Genomic DNA, 12586 nt, shown 5'->3' with positions numbered 1-12586 from the left:
ACAGTTTTCATCATAAATCATATTGACAATATCAGCCGTTAATTACCAAGGGCCATAAGATGTCATTCAATAAGGAATCCAGGGCAGTATTAATACAGACAAGACCATAATTTAGATTTTTTTGTTAAGACTTGGCAAATACCTTCATATCGGTGAGTAAAGACGTTAATGTCCGTATAGTAACAACTCGCGCGGCAAGATGACAGGAACAATCCGATTTTCTTACATCAATTTCATCGTCAATATAAAAAAATGTCATTTGATATTTTCATTACTTCCGATATAACAAGTTGTTTTTTTTTGTGAAACAAATACTTTTGAATAATAAAATGTTGTATTGGTTGCAATTTGAAGGCAGTTTAGCTGGGTGGAAGACAGGCATTAAAATAAGTGACAGAGTGCGAGACATTTAGCTGATTGAATTCCTTAAACTGACCACGTAGTAGTAATGTACTGTACTTAAATTTAGGTAGGTGGAAGACGTTAAATAACTGACTAAAAGGACAAATAGCTGGTAAAATGCCTTAAAATAACTAACCGAATGGACAAAAATTAGCTGGTAAAATGCCTTGAAATAACTAAGGGCGCGTTTATACAACACGCTATTACACGCATATTCAACACGCCTACGAGAAGTGTGTTGTATAACATCGATGAGATTCCGTGTAATGAGATTTTAATTGCAAAAAAGGCTACTTGGCTGAATCCTAAAATTTTGTGGATTCCCGGTTGCTGTTGGCGTGTTGGAAGTGTCCTCAGGGTATTGTTTTGACCTGTCGTTAAATAAAAGTATGTGCTGTGAAAATGTTGACCAAATCTAGTAGATATTGTGCTTTTTTGCATATTTTAACCGATTTAGCACTTAACATTAACGCTAATCAAATGTTAGCATAATTTGGCAAAATGTAGCATAGTTTTATCCTAATTCTAAAACATTTTTTTTTCTAATTTCAAAAGCAGATTTAAAAAATCAATAATTGAATAACTAAATTTTAAACGAAATCATCCTTTATTAAAATCCTTAAAGGGAGGTTCCGGGTTTAAAATGAATAGTAAAAAATGTAAAATATATTTGTTTGTCTCTTGAACGGTAAAAGTTTCAATTTATATAAGCGCCCAGTGAAGCAGAACGAAGGCTGTGAAATGAGGCCAGATTACAAGTGCAGCTACGGCAAAATCACACTGTGGTTACAGAATAGGAAATTCGTGAAATGGTCAATCTTCCGACGACTCGTTATCATTACCCATATCAATTACTTTTGTAAAATTATACTTATCTGATGTAATTTTAGTCGGTCTTCCCATTTATAAAGTCAATTTTCTATGAAAATCTATCAAAACAGTGAAAAATTAGATAAGTTTGCACTTTACGTTTGCCGATTTTCGCACTGACTTAGGGAAAGCCTTCGAATCAAAATCAATGAAGCGTAACGTATACATTCCTGCTGAGTGAGGAGAGCGAGACGACGATACACATGCTCTCTCTGCCCATGCCTGGCATTGTCACGTGATAAGCAGATACAGTATACAATACAAAACTGGTCGGGTCGAGTATACCCCGTCTATAATCACAACATGAACAATGTACAGTATTTGATTGAAGGTCGACTCGACCTACCGGAATGGTATAGATAAAATAGCTCGAATGAGAGAGTTGGAATATTTGTAAACATAAGTACAGTATTGCTAATTTTAACAAGTGTAGCCTATAGTAAAAGGCCTGGTAGTATCAATTCGCATAGGGTCTACTACACTAGCTAGCTCAATTTTTAACTGGGCCGGATCGGCTAGGTCCCGGATCGGCTAGGTCTCCTTCCTACTACCGGTCTACTTGCTTGATGCAGTATCCGCTTTTTTGGAGAGTAAACTAGGCCTATTTTAGGCCTACTTATTAGACGATCGGGACACCATACGTGCGGACGGCGATCGGACCTTGTTTTGCCTCAATATTTACAGCCGATTTTTGTAGAACGTTTTAGGTTTAGATTGTTTAGGAGTTTGGTTGATAGGATGGGTTTGGAATCCACTGCGTTTTGTTATTTATGGGCCAATCGTTTAGTAATAGGCTAGCTAGGCCCATGAATGATGGCACCAATGTTTTAACGTAGCCATCGTGGCATGGAATCCCTAGTCAGAAATGGCCAAACCCATGAATAAAATGATTTAGGCTAGGCCTTCATTCATTCATTCATTCTTTATTTAGCCTTTAAAATCGAAATACAGGTAACAAAAACAAGACAGGTGAAAATCTAAGGAGGCAAGGATAAGCAAAAGCAATTAAAATCGCTGTAGCTCGCAGGCTTGCTTATCCAGGCCTAGCCTAGTACGTGAAGCCGATATACGATCTGTACTATTCGAGGTATAAAAATAGTATAATTTATGACTCCGTAATCTGTACTAAATTTTGTATTTCATTAAATGTCAAATAAATATATGCTACTACTGTTATTATTACACTTTAGGCCTAGCTTAGAAAATCTACAAAAAATGTATTTCACAATGATCGGGTGGTTGTCGTTTGACAGGGGAGAGAGAACACAACGTACAAGCTTGACGTCGCGAGTTTGGAATCCTGATGACGTGATTTTGTGAATATCTCATGAATATTAATGAGCTTCCCTAAGCTGCTGAAAAACAGACTTTCCATGAATTTACCCTAAAATGTATATGAAATTTAATTTTTTTAATTTCTCGTTATTACTTCTTCATTCTGACATGTCTATATTGTTATAATATTTTTTATTTAATAAATAAACGATATTTAAAAGCAATTTTAAACCCAGAATCCCCCTTTAATATAAACTCATATTAATTCATAATGCATGCAAGTATATTGTACAACTTAGGATTATGAACTACGGTATAAGACGGTATTACGATTTCATGTATAACTGCAAGGTTTTTGTGGGGTTGACCTCGGCCCGTGCAACACGCTAAAAATTATAAAAGACGGATTCAACTTTAGGGTGTTGTATAAACACAGGTCAACTAAATGGACGAAAATTAGCTGGTAAAATGCCTTAAAATAACCAACTGAATGGAAAACAATTAGCTGGTAAAATGCCTTAAAATAACCAACTGATTGGAAAAAAATAGCTGGTAAAATGACTTAAAATAACCAACTGAATGGAAAACAATTAGCTGGTAAAATGCCTTGAAATAAATTAATTGATTTAGACTTCTTCCCAGTTATCATACTACTAAACTCTGTCCAGTACAACTAAATGTAAATCTACAGAGAGCATGTACCAGCATTATAATATTCATCTATTGTCTATTCCTCCACTGCCTGTCAAATAGCCAAAGGTGAATCGCAACAAAGAAGATTTTACATAACAATAGAGAAGCCAGCAGCTATATGAACCATCTGTAACAAATAAATGGTAGCACTCTATACACAAGAGAGTGGACAGGACGTTATTTTACTATCATCAACTCAATTGTTATAACCACATGTCTATCACCATTAGAAAACATCTATTCTTTTCTACGGAAAGAGACAATATGGCGGACAGTAAACAAAGATTACACTGTACAGTATGTACCATTGTACAGAACCATTAAGTCCTACACAGTTTGTAGAATACAGTACTGTACATGAATGCTATGCAGCTTGTGTATTGTCATCAGATTAAAGCCATGTGGTCATTTTTTTTAAATCACATTTTTTAATTTTGGAGAACAGCCATTTTATATGAAATATGATTTGATTTTTAACATGAATTTCTAATTTTTCTTTTCCTCAAAACTTGATAATTCAGAGAGAACAAACAGTAAATGGTATACTGTACAGGGATTATGGTATAACTTGAACGTAAATGTTATTCTAAAAAGTGAATCATAAAGATATACAGTAACCAGGGATAGTCTTGCAAGACTGGACGATATGCTGTAACCCATTAAAAACATACCTTACTTCCCTGGTGTCACCGATCCCTTCCCTCAAACCCAGAAGGGAGTAGTCACAGCTGCAATATGATGACATCACAATCTATTTACATCAGGTGTCAATACACTTTTTAAAGGAGCAATTTCACAACTGCTCATGTGAAAATATTTTATTAATTTATGCAGCTTTGCGACCTTGTGTGACCTAGTTTTCTAAGCCTGTTGGATCAGGGTTAGGTGAGACAATAGAATGCTTTTCAGGTGACCAACCCAGGCAAAACAAATGTAATTATAATACAACTGTCATTTTTGGTATCCATTTGATAAGCTACTTTAATTATGTCTACTACTGTGTCACATGACTTCCAGGGAATTTCCCTCCAACCTGTCACAGCATGTCAAAGGTATACAACACAAAGTAAACAAACGTTGTCTGAGATGAAAATAATACAAGTAGATTGTATCTTTATGAGTGGTCTCTATAATAATATTCCATTAAATTAATATTAGTACAGTATTAAGGTTTTTTTCTTTTGGATGATCCAAAGGGAATAAAACCGTAAAACTTGAGTTTTGGATCATCCAAAAAAAAAAAATTATTTAAATATTAAATTAATACTAAATAGTATTTAAGAATTATTTTCTTACTTATCTATACCAAACACATTTACATCTGTAATAACAATGACTGCCATAGCCCAGACTGCCATAGCCCATACTGCCACCGCAAGATATAGTAGATTCAAGATTTTGTGTAATTGTCTTTCAGATGCTACTGTATACGAAGAGAGTTCTCTACACATGTAACAAACTAATCTGTAATCTGTTCGAAGCCATTTTACACAAAGTTCCGCAACAATTACTCTTGTACAGCAAATACTGTATTCCTTGTAAACAAACCGAACCTACTGTACAGCGACCACGCGTTTATGGTATTTTTCTGTCAACATTTGTAACTTTTTAATTTGTTTACATTTTATCAACTGTACTGTGTTTTGCATTAAAATTAAGTCTTTATACAGTATTTGTGATTTTAAGGTTTCTACACAACTGTACAGTGCATTGAGAGGTTTTAATGTAAATGCGCTACAGAATACACAAATAACCTATCTTGTTGCCAATTGAATAAGAATTAAATTTTACTGAAACCTCATGAAATATTTAACTTTAGTAGTAATAGGAGAACTAAACTAAACAAATATCAAATAGTTCGCAAAATCAAACTGAATTAAAGAAATTTATCAAATAAAAAGAACATTAAATGTGCAGGCTAATACGAAGCAATTTACAAAGACCTAATTTTATATTAATTTGTGCAAAGGGCCAGATAGTGTAATCAAATTATTATGGAAGTTAAAGAGCAACAAGGGAGTACATTAAAACATGATGTAGCCAATTGAGAGACATCAATCTATGCTCAAGCTACAGTCAAATTTGTCTTCTTAAAATTGAATGGTCGCAAATTTGTTTCTCCAAAATAAAATTCTTTTGCCAAATTTTTAAAATGGTGAAATTGCATTACAATTACATGGTTGTTTCTTATGCTATTTTACGTGAAAAACATGATCACACGCCGTAACTCCTCTCCGCTGGGCTGACGGTGGTGGTTCACTGAAAAAAACCTTTTATTTCATCACAGCTCAAAAAGCGAGCAATCATCGAAAGGGAACATCAAATATGGCTGTGCAACAATTGGCCATTATAAGCAATTTTCTAATTGTCCACCACACTCAATCACACATCAACTGCATTGCCGCTCGCCAATATCCAACATACAAAACAATGTGTAATAACAGTTTTATAAAGGTGTGTAAACTGTACTAATGTAATATGTATATACTACTGAACATTGTATACTGTAATTTGTGTTTATATGAACACCAATTATTCATAACAACATGTGACAAGTTTTCTTTCCATCAAACCCCTTTATAGAAGAAACATGAAAAAGTTCAGCAGAAGAAAAAATAGGAATCACTACAGTCAACTCTCCCAATACCGGACTCTCCCAAAACCGGAATTCACGAAAAACCGGACTTTTTTGGAGGGCCCAATTTGTCCCTATTCTAAATGTACTGTAATTTATTATGAAAACCGGAATACCCAATTCCGGAATCCGGACAAATTATGAAGTACAAAACACGAAAATTAGCGTCTGAAAACCGGACTGACGGTTAAAAAACTCCAAATATTTAAGAAAACAACGTAACATCGTCGTCGCTGACTCGGATTCACTACATTCACAATGTACAAAAGCTTTTAACCATACCCTCACCATGCATGAAGTGCGCGACGTTTCGCGGTACGATCAAATAATGTTGCCATGGAGCGCTACACTGTGATTGACAGGTCAGTTCATTGTTAACCCACGAGGCGGCAATTGCTTTGTTGCGTATCGAACTGCGGTGGGCTTTTTCACATCGAAGCGCTATGTCTTAATGTCTATTGTTTTTAGCAGGGAGTTGTTAACAACTCCCTGTTTTTTAGCATATGAATTGTTTTTTAATAAAGTTAAATTTACATTCCTGTGTCTTTGTTTTGTTTAAATTATTGTTAAATTCACAATTGCAATAGGACTTTAAAAAGGAATGTTTCACTAAAAACGGGACTAAAAATGTGCATCATTATAAATTTGGAAATCATTATGGCAAAACGTAAACGGAATGAACTTGACTTAACTAGTGTTAATAAACTTTGAAATGTTACCAATTAATTATTGTGTCATTATTGCTTGGCTCGTTTACCTAATCAATTTTCATCATTGCTATCAAATTACGTCAAAATAAAGGAGCTTTAAAAACATGTGGTCTAGGTGTGGGCGTTTTTATTTGATTATGACACCTCTGCACATGCGCATCAATCAAAGCCCTTCACACCAATGCTGCTGCTGCTAGCTAGCTCACGAAAAACAATAAACAGACCGAAATTATGTTCACCGTACGTACGTACGTAGGCCTTTTTGCCGTTAAAAACACATTGAGAAACAATAATTTACTATTGTAACATGTTTTATTGGTATAGTAAATAATGTAACTTTTAAAAAAGGTAAATTGAATTACTGTAGCTTAATATTAATAAAGTAGGCCTAGGCCTATCAGTATTTATTGACACAATCATAGCCTAGCCTAGGCCTTCCCTACGCTAGGAGACCGTACCGGGCAGCATTCGGTGACAACGTGATGACTTTAAAAATATGTTTTCAGGAAACTGGACTTTCGAAAAACCGGAAAATATATGCCCGCCCAAGGGTGTCCGGTATTGGGAGAGTTGACTGTAATACTGAAAATGGCAATTAGAAACTAAAAAGCCAACAGAATATAAAATTAATTTCAATGAATATTAATACAGCATTCTGATTGAAACAGTGTAATGAATAGGATTTTGATCTCTCAAATACAAGTGTATATAGACAAGTAGCTGTAACCGAAGTAAATTGTAAAATGACATCATAAATATCAAAACTGACATAAAACCGGCTGATTGTCATCCATTTAAAAGTTCAGGTAATGTAATCTAGTTACACTAATATCTTATTCCTTTCACATAAGTATGAATGAAAGTCAATGACTATTTATAGATTGAAGGTCAGTTACCCATGTTGACATTATTATGACATGTGACCATCAAGTTTAATGAATGAATCCACAATGGTGACTGTGAACCAATCAAATGATTTCAATGTAACGCAATGACCAGCTGTTAGATAAGAACTTTAACTTACCACCAAATTTAAAATTTAATTACAAAACTTATTAATTTTTTAATCAATGACATAACAATGTGTATATAGATAGTATTTTCAGTATAAAACAAAAACGACATTTTCAAAATGTTACAATACTAATGTGCGACTATAAAAACAAAATATAAAACAAATGTTTATTATTTTTTATTAGATCAAATTCATATTCTCACATTTTGTAATAAATAAATCAAAAGTACAAAAAAACATAAAGAGAAACATTTAAACATATAATTCAATTTCTTTTCTTACCATCAATGATTTGTATCGATCTTTCAACAAATATCAATTTATTTTCTACTATATTTTTCGTATAATTAATATTACAAAACAATGCTGTATTTAGACCATTCAAACAATTTATATAAATACGGAATAATAATAATAAAAACATACCTGATTTCTGCCCATTGACTGTCCATATCCAGGAGGGCCTAATTGTCCTGCTGCAGTATGTTGCATTCTTTGTCCCCACTGTTGGTGTGGATATCCTTGATTTCCCATCATGCCCATTCCATGATTGTCTGCCCCTTTGCTCATACTTTGACTTGAGTATGCAGAATAGTTTGTACTAGGTTTTTGTCCCTGTAAAAGCTGTGAAAGTGTTGGGGCAGAACTTGAAATTCTCTGCTGCGGCGAGTAACTATTCATTGCCGCGCTATTTCGCGAAACCGATGTTGGAAATCCTCGGTGTCCATCGTATTGGTTAAATTGATTTTGGGGTTGGGAGCCCATATTTGGATGCATATTTCCAGGAACCATATGTTGGGCAGCAGGCGTGGATGGGGGAATTCCACCACCGTACCCACCGCTTCCCATAACTGTTCTTTGTTGTGCGTCACCGCCACTTCCATAAAATCCAGTTCCATTATATCCTGGCAAATTAGACATACCACCACCACCTAAATGACCACCACTGTTACTCATATAAGGATTATTTGGGTTGCCTCCAGCAGGCCCTGGTCTATGATATGGTACCGAGTTCATTCTATTGTCTCCCATAATGCCAGGCATTTGTTGATGTGGTGGAACACCTCCACCATAAACTTCACGAGATGCACCAGTCATTTTCATTGATATATCTCCAGGTTGATTTCTCGACATTGAAGCATTTACTAAATTATTTCCAGATGTAGGCGTAGTTCTACCTAGGAGGCTACCAGGTCCTCCAGATCCTGTAGGATTTGGTCCTGTACCAACTAACATATTAGACCTGTTAGCGTTAGGCCTATCCATATTTTCGTCGAGGTGGTTGCCTGGTTGGTTCGAGTTTTCCCGACCAGCAGAGTTGGCATTTCCAGCCAATTCTGTAGCCATTATTCGATGAAAACAGTTGAATGTAGGGCCTTACGTCGGCTCTAGCCGCCCGGTGAATGTCCCACACAAATCATAGATAGTCCAAGATGTGCTCCTTGTGATTAGCACACGTGTTTTCCACCTTAGCGCAATGTAAAATATAACAGAAAGTTATGCTGCCATCGGGAAGTCCGAATCACACGATGGGCTTATTATGGCGCACATAGGAGAGAGAAACACACACATTTACACTGCATTTACGACAAAAATTAATGCGCCAATGGCCACATTTGTTCCTCTGAAACATTCTTATAAAGCCAAATTTGCTGCCTAAATATTTTGTCTTCCACTTTTTAAACTCATATACGACACCTGAATAATTACAAGACTCATAGGATTTGTCTATCTACTCATTTATTTGGAACTAATTTCGGCTGCCTCGATAGGAGACAAAATTCCAAGGTAGTTGATAGTCTATGGCATTCTTTTCATCGTGCATTCGATTGGCTGTTCCGACTTCCTCCCATCGCAGAGTTTTTTGTTCGAAAAACAAGCTATATTTCATAATTTACATTATTTGTAGTGTTCAAACTTTAATATATGTTTTCCATAATATGCTTTTAATGTATATATACAATCAATTTCAGATAATATAAATTTATGTGCGAGAGAAATGCGTTTGAAATATGAACATGTGGGGGTCAGAGTGCTTGCCTAAAGCTATCAGATTACGAGATTGTAATTGAGTGGTGACGTCACTAGGCCGCATTTCAGTCTGTTCCTTTGTTTGTTCTCTCTCCGCTGTTTTCCAATCGAATGAAAATTTCTATTTCTATTTTCCCGGGCAAATTTTGTTTTTGATCAGAAACGTTTGTCGGCACAGGGCGGAAGGTGTCGTGTCTCATATCCAATGCTGTCATACAGTTCATGATTACATTTCGGGGATATAGATTATTAAAAGAGAAATCCAGACGTTGAGTAACTACTCGCATCATCTATTAATAAAATAGCGCGGAAATGTCTTGATCAATTTATAATTTTCGTTCATATTCGAAAATGCATATTTTTAATACCATTCTTTTATTCTGATATTTCTCATTCGTAAAATATCAATTATTAGCAGTGTGTGTTGGTTAGGCAGTAGTATGATCTGAGTCTTAATTCGGTATTATTAATTGAAATATCATAGCATGTTCATTCAATATAGAATAAATAGTCGCACGGTACCTCATTGTACCGTATTCCTAAAAAGAACCCATGAATTGATGTTTTTTTCCAATACAATATATATTTTTAAGGTAGTAGATTTATCGCCTTTTGAGATTTAACTTTTGTCTAACGGGAAACATTCACTTACTAGACAAAAATATGAATTAATAAATTAATTTTTATTTATCAAAATACTATGGTATTATTTCTAACAACATAGGCAGCACTTAACCGAACACAGCTGAATTGGAATCGGAAGTGCGTGCACTGCGCTCGCGCGTAAAATATTTAAAACGGAAGTGCGTGTACTGCGCTCGAATTGCATTTTGTGTAACCTGGGGATGCGCGCGCAGTTTCCCTATTAAGGTCATTGCCCATTTTTTAGTACTGTAAATGCAAATTAAAGATTACTGTGTTTTTACTGATATACAATATTGTGTATTGCGATTTTTTTTTTTATGATTTTTTTAAAAATATATGAAAGATACCCTTCATTGTCCAGAAATAGACAGACTACTAAGTGATATTAATTTTACTAAACAATGTTTAACAATATCATTCACATTTTTTTTTAAATACAGTAAAACAAAGCACCTTTCAACATTTGTTTGTAATAATTAATTAAATCCCATTATTGGAATAATATTATTTTTATTACTTTTAATAATATGTATATTTACATAATGTATTACTCCTTTAAATCGGTGGCGCACGTCCATTTTCACATCAACAATAATTATGTATACGTCGTACAGTAATAAATGAGATGAGGAAAATTAATAGAGGGCGATATAGCTATTTTCTTAAATCTCAAAGAGTAGGAATGTATTTCCGGTGGTACGATAATAAATAGGTTTCACGATTAGTTTGACCGATGTATAATAATATATAGTTTCTAGTTTCTACTTTAAATTATGTCTAAACATTGTATGGCGGCATTTATAATATGTTGGGTACGAACACAAAATGAAGGGACCACCAGTGCAACATCTGGAAGATATATTACATTATGTTTGCCGCCCTCTTTATCACTAGCCAAGAAATGTACTAGACCGGCAGCCCAGAGACATTTGGTTAGATGAGCTAGGTACCAATATCTGACTATTTGAGTGTGTTGGGGGTCACTTGAAGTGAATGAAAATGGGAGTCTGCCGGGTACCCCCTGCTGCGTCTAGACCGGGGGGACCCCGAAACGTGCTAAAAAATCGGCACAGGTTAGATGAGAGAGATACCACCTAATTTTACCACCATGGGATGCCCATTGGCATCCTTATAACAGTATCACAAACGACAGACTTTTCTCTGCTGCAAAAGGCCCGCCAGACCCCCCGAGGGAGGGCCTAAAATGGGGTTAGCATAGATGAGTGAGGTACCACTCAAAATCAATTCCAAACGAACAAGTTGTGTTCATACAATACTAAATGGATAACAACAGACTAATTGTCTGCTGCACCGCAAGTGCCAGACACCCTAAAGTTAGACTAGAGGCCCCCCTTCCCCCAACTAACCCAGCTTAGATATTGTAGATACCACCAGCAACCAATGTTATATGATTTAGCACATTGTAAGCAATACCAAATGACCTATTACAGACTATCTGAACACTGCCCTGGCCCTGGCAGACCCCTCTAAAGTTAGACTAGAGACCCCTCTTTCCCCAACTAGCCCAGCTTAGATATTGTAGATACCACCAGCAACCAATGTTATATGATTTAGCACATTGTAAGCAATCACCAAATGACCTATTACAAACTATCTGTACACTGCCTTGGCCCTGGCAGACCCCTCTAAAGTTCAACTAGAGACTCCATTCCCCAACTGGCCTAGCTTAGATCTTGTAGATACCACCAGCAACCAATGTTATAATTATGATTTAGCACATTGTAAGCAATACCAAATGACCTATAACAGACTATCTGTACACTGCCTTGGCACTGGCAGACCCCTCTAAAGTTTCCCCATTTACCCCAAGTATATAGCTTACCTTAGATATTGTAGATACCACCACCAGCAAAAAAAACCCACCCAAAACAACATATTTAATTGAATAAAGTTTAACTTTAACCGAACTAACACAAAACAATTGAAAATATATCACATCAATGACGATAAAATGACCATTACCATTTTAAAGGGAAAAATAGTTTAAGAGTTTCACTTCAAACTTAAGCCAAATATAAACAAGTACGGATTCGAGTAAATTTAGCATTCCTGCGAAGAATTGTGAGGATCTGGAATTCCTTGCCTTTGAATGTCAAAGATACATTCGTCTGTAACTCTTGCAACCTATTTTAAGAGAAAGCTTAGTAATCACCTTAATCAAATTCAGGATTGTAGTAACTTAATGCAAAGTGATTTGATTAATTAATAGTTGGTAATTTTAAATGCTGTATATTATAATCTTAATCCTCTATATATATTTATATATATAAATCCAAAGGCAAATAACTG

General features: G+C 35.2%; 1 protein-coding gene across 4 annotated transcripts in view; it reads right to left on the bottom strand.

Annotated features, from left to right (window-relative positions):
- The window catches only part of LOC140054206 (uncharacterized), a 33463-nt gene extending 24104 nt beyond the window's left edge, over nucleotides 1-9359 (bottom strand). For all 4 annotated transcript variants that reach the window (XM_072099113.1, XM_072099115.1, XM_072099116.1 and 1 more), the window contains exon 1: nucleotides 8027-9359. In XM_072099113.1, the coding sequence (XP_071955214.1) occupies nucleotides 8027-8947 (921 nt within the window). In that variant the 5' untranslated portion in view covers nucleotides 8948-9359. The remainder of the gene's footprint in view (nucleotides 1-8026) is intronic.
- Between the last annotated feature and the right edge of the window lie 3227 nt (nucleotides 9360-12586).

The sequence above is a fragment of the Antedon mediterranea genome, chromosome 7 (assembly GCF_964355755.1).
Source record: "Antedon mediterranea chromosome 7, ecAntMedi1.1, whole genome shotgun sequence".
NCBI classification, from domain to species: Eukaryota; Metazoa; Echinodermata; class Crinoidea; order Comatulida; family Antedonidae; genus Antedon; species Antedon mediterranea.
This window is presented reverse-complemented; position numbering and strand designations above follow the sequence as displayed.